The sequence below is a fragment of the Charadrius vociferus genome, unplaced genomic scaffold, assembly GCF_000708025.1.
Source record: "Charadrius vociferus isolate BGI_N301 unplaced genomic scaffold, ASM70802v2 scaffold776, whole genome shotgun sequence".
Lineage (NCBI taxonomy): Eukaryota > Metazoa > Chordata > Aves > Charadriiformes > Charadriidae > Charadrius > Charadrius vociferus.
Window position 1 is genome coordinate 263,622 of NW_009648775.1, and position 4,166 is coordinate 267,787.

The window sequence follows — 4,166 nt, forward strand, 5'->3', positions numbered from 1 at the left end:
GTGTTTTTTTGTAAAAAAAAAAAAAAAAATAAAAAAAAAAAAAAAAAAAAAAAAAAAAAGGAGCAGCAGCTACGATAGCAACACCACCAGGAGAGCCTTGGCCAGGTCTAATTGCTTGCCCCAATCCACTTAAGGCCTTCTGCGAAAGGCAAAAATGTATCGTCTAATCAAATCACAGCCAGCAAATGCAATCTTCGGCACATTAGAGATCCCCCGACCGCGGCCACCACCAGCAACCCCCGGCTCCGGGGCGGAGGAGGCTTTCCCAGGAATAGAAAGAAATAGCAAGGATCGGCAGAGCACTTATCAGCAGGTTTGTTTGATTTCACTCTTAGGGTAAGTTTTTATCTCTGCACACCCAGTAAATGTAAAGGAGTGGATAGACATGAATGGGCAACTTGACCTCTGATTTTGGTCCCTGTTTATTTTCACTCCGGCTTGCTTCACATTATCCAGATTAATATATATTTAAATGTTTGCGTACTTAGGCCTTTAAGCCCTTTCTACACACATGCATATCGTTTTCCTATGCTTAAAAAGTGTGATCGACTTTATTAAAAAAAAATACACATAGATATATAAAGTCACCACAGCTCCAAGAAATATCGAGTTGCGCTACGCTGGAAATATCTCTCTCAAGTTAATGCTGAATGCAGAGAGGTTACAGAATAAACTTGAGTGTTTACTCCCGATCTCAGCAGCAGGAAAAAAAAAAAAAAAAAAAAAAAAAGGAATGTTATAAACCGGACAGATGCACGACCCCGTGAGCGTGGAAGGGGGTATTTATGCCCTGTTTTCCCCGCGTTTTGGCCGCCCGTGGGAGCTGCGGACACGGCTCCGGGCCCGGGCCGAGCAGCCGCGGATCCCCCCCATCGGGACCCACCGCTCCGGCCGGGCAGCGAGGGAGGGAAAGGGGGAAGGGAGGGGGCAAAGGAAGGTGTAAAAGGCACTCACAAATCCGTGCTTGTCAGAGATGTTGTTAGTGAGCTTCAGCTTGTGAAAGGTGACGACTTTGGACATCCATTGTTCGCCGGTGGCCGGGCTGTCCGGGTGGATGTACATTCTCTTTGGCATTTCAGGGTCAGCTTTGCCGGCTACCATCCACCGGGAATTATGGAATTTGTACCTACAATCATCAGCCGCCACAATATCCATCAATAAAATGTACTTGGGCTTTTTATCCAGTCCAGTGCATCTCACTTTAAATGGAGGAAACATTCTCCTATGGGCAGAGAAAAGGAGCGGGGGGGGGGGATGTGTGAAGAAAAGACAAGACAAAAATAAAATAAAATTAATTACAGCGTTTAAATAAGCTCCTGAATCGCGGTAGCGCGTCCACCAAGCCCTAACTTCAGCTCTCAGTAAGCGGAAAAGTCGTGTGTGTGTGTCCCCCGCCCAGCAAAGAGGCTTCCCCCCGCCCTCAGCGAAAAGGTTTCTCAAACGCTAAAAAGTTTCGGGAGAAAATGGTCCCTGGGATGGGAGGCGGAGGGGAGAGGTGCGTGTTTCCCTCGAAATCAGCAGGCGCCTACCCTCTGCCATTCCTAAACAGCAAAGCCTCATTTAGGGCTCTCAAATCTCTCGTGATTTTTTTTCCTTTTCGCCTGCTAAACAAAGAAGGGGGAAACATCGCACCCCCGAGAAAATAAATATGCCGCGTTATTCTGACCCACTGCACCGATGAAAAGAGGAAAAGGGCTTTTTTTTTTCCTCTTTGCAAAGGTGGAGAGAAAAACAAACCCAAACCCTAGAGTGAGGGCAGGGTGGGCTTCCCCAGCGCTCCAGCCTCCCAGTGATAACCCATTTAGGCAGAGGGCTCCCTGAAAAACCCCGCTCCCCTCCGCTCCCAAGTCCGGCTCCAAACTGCAACAGGATACCACAAATTTGCTGTTTATTATATCGAGCGGTTGGCATTCAGCAATCTCAACTTAAAAGGAAACACATGACTTTGCAACATGTAAGAGCGCTTAATACTCGCCGAGGCTTTCGCGCAAAAAAAAAAAAAAAAAAAGTTTTGACCACAATTAACAGGGAAAACTTCAGGAAAGCAGTAAAACGGGAGAGGGGATTTTTTGTCCCCCCCTCCTTGCTGCTCTTAGGGTTTTTGTTTGGGGTTTTTTTCTTCTTTTTCCTGAGCTTGTAGCCTGCAACCGGTGCTCTGCAAGTAGGTGAAGCTCCAGCAAGGCAGCTGAAGGCCATCTAAGAAGACTTTTCAGGAGTGGCTTCCTCGAGTAATTCTCCTGGCAAATTACACGCGAATTGTTTGGGAGGTTTCTAAGAGAGTCTCTTAGAAAAACAGCCGAATGCAAAGGGTTGTTTTTTTTTTCCTCCCTACGTGTCATCACAGCAATAGGTAGTGTTGTAAAAAAGCACGGATATCAGCGAGTAGCGAATATAGAGAGGCATTTCAGATGGGTAAACCTATAAAAAGCAGAAATGCCGAGCGTGGACGCGCCGTTTATATTCATTCATTCCCACGTGAAGGTTGTATAAATACAGCGACAGGCAGCGCGGAGCTGCAAAAACCTCCCCTGCCACTACAGCAGCGGCTGCAGGACCGCTGGGTGGGCTTTTGTCAGCTTTTTGGGCATTCCCAGATATAATTAGGCAGCACAAACGCAAGCTGAGATCCCGGCAGAGGGACAGGCAGAAGCCGAGCAAGTGATAAACTGAACCTCTCTGCCCTCCTGCAGCTCCTGCCTCACCCAGCAGCGAAACACCGCTCCGAATCATATTCTTTATTTCCTTGCTTCCCCCTTTTCTTTCTTAAAAAAAAAAAAGGAAAAACTACGTGTAGCAAGGCTGAAATCAGGCCAGCTCCTTTTCCAACCTCAAATTATTTTCTTTCCGCTCCCGGTCTTCTCCAGAAAGTATTAAGCTACCGAACCATGAAGGGACCCCCCTCGCCCCCTGCACACGCTGAGCGGGGCCGGTTCGTGGTTCAGCGCTTGAGCCTTTCCCGGCAGCGTGGTGCCCGAAGATGGGCTCGGATCTTCAGCTGCCTAAAACTTGCCATAATTCCAGGTGAAAGGAGCTTTACGGAGCAATTTGTCGGCTGCTCTGGAGCAGCCAGGTGGGGTGCAGAGACCGAGGAGTGGGGGGAGAGACAGAGGGGGGGAAATAAAGGCACGAACCCCCGACCCAGACCTACCTTCCCGATTTGGTAATCACCATCTCCGTGCCTCTTTTATGGAATTGTTCCCAAAGCTCTTTGGCTTCCAGATGCACTTTCGGATCGTCTTCCACCTCTTCTTCTGGCTCCAGAGTTTTTAAAGGCCTCAGATGGGCTGCTGCCTGGTGACCCAGGGAAGAAAAGGGGATACCAGTCTCTGCAGCCCCCACTAACTGATCCATGATGGGTTTAGCCAGAGCCCCGGGAAGGGAAAGGGCGGCCGCCCCGTTGGGAGGCAAAGCCAGAGCCGGGAAGAAGGGAGGCTGATGTCCCAACACAGCGCTCATGGCAAAGTCCGGTGCCCGGTGAGGTAAAAAAGGATGATAAGCCATGCTTGTCCCAGGGATTACTGGATCTCTCATCGGTATATTCATCCACTCCACTCCTCGGTCTTCCTACTGCTGGAGTAGTCCCGGAGTGGTTTCTAACAGCACATCATGAAGAAGAAAAATTAAGATAATAACAATAACAGCAATAAAGCACCAAAAAAAAAAATAAAATAGGGTGGGGGGAAACAAGCTCTAGACAGCACAGTACATGGGGGAGAAGGCAGAACTTCTACAGCCTACAACTTCCCGAGCCGGGGCACATCCCCAGCCCTCGGGACAGCGGATTAACAGGATTGTTCATTATTAGTCTTGCTTTTTTGTGTGTGTTCGGTCTCTGCAGGTTGGTTGGTGGTTTGGGTTTGGGTTTTTTTTTTTCTTCTCTCCTGAGTGGAAGTCCTTGCGCTGGAAAAGAAACGCCGAAGAAGGGGAAAAAAAAAAAAAATCCACCGGGTTCGCTGTCTGTTCCTGTTGCCGCAGAAGGGCTGGACAAGCCGAGATCCTTTTTTTTCTTCTTCTTCTTTTTTCTCTTAGTCTCGATCCCCCTTCTCTTCTTTCGTGGCGGAGGGTGACGGCTCGAAGCTGGGTTTTCTTTTTGGGTGGCTGGCTCTCCCCCCTCCCTCCCCCCCACCCCTCCACCTCTCCTCCGTACGGTCAGGCTGCAGAGCAGA

General features: G+C 49.0%; 1 protein-coding gene across 1 annotated transcript in view; it reads right to left on the reverse strand.

Annotated features, from left to right (window-relative positions):
- TBX3 (T-box 3) overlaps nucleotides 1-3,724 on the reverse strand; it is an 11,294-nt gene extending 7,570 nt beyond the window's left edge. Inside the window, 2 exon segments of the mRNA XM_009886740.1 lie at nucleotides 955-1,222; nucleotides 3,149-3,724. Coding sequence (XP_009885042.1) covers nucleotides 955-1,222; nucleotides 3,149-3,543 — 663 coding nt within the window. The 5' untranslated portion in view covers nucleotides 3,544-3,724.
- Nucleotides 3,725-4,166: the final 442 nt, after the last annotated feature.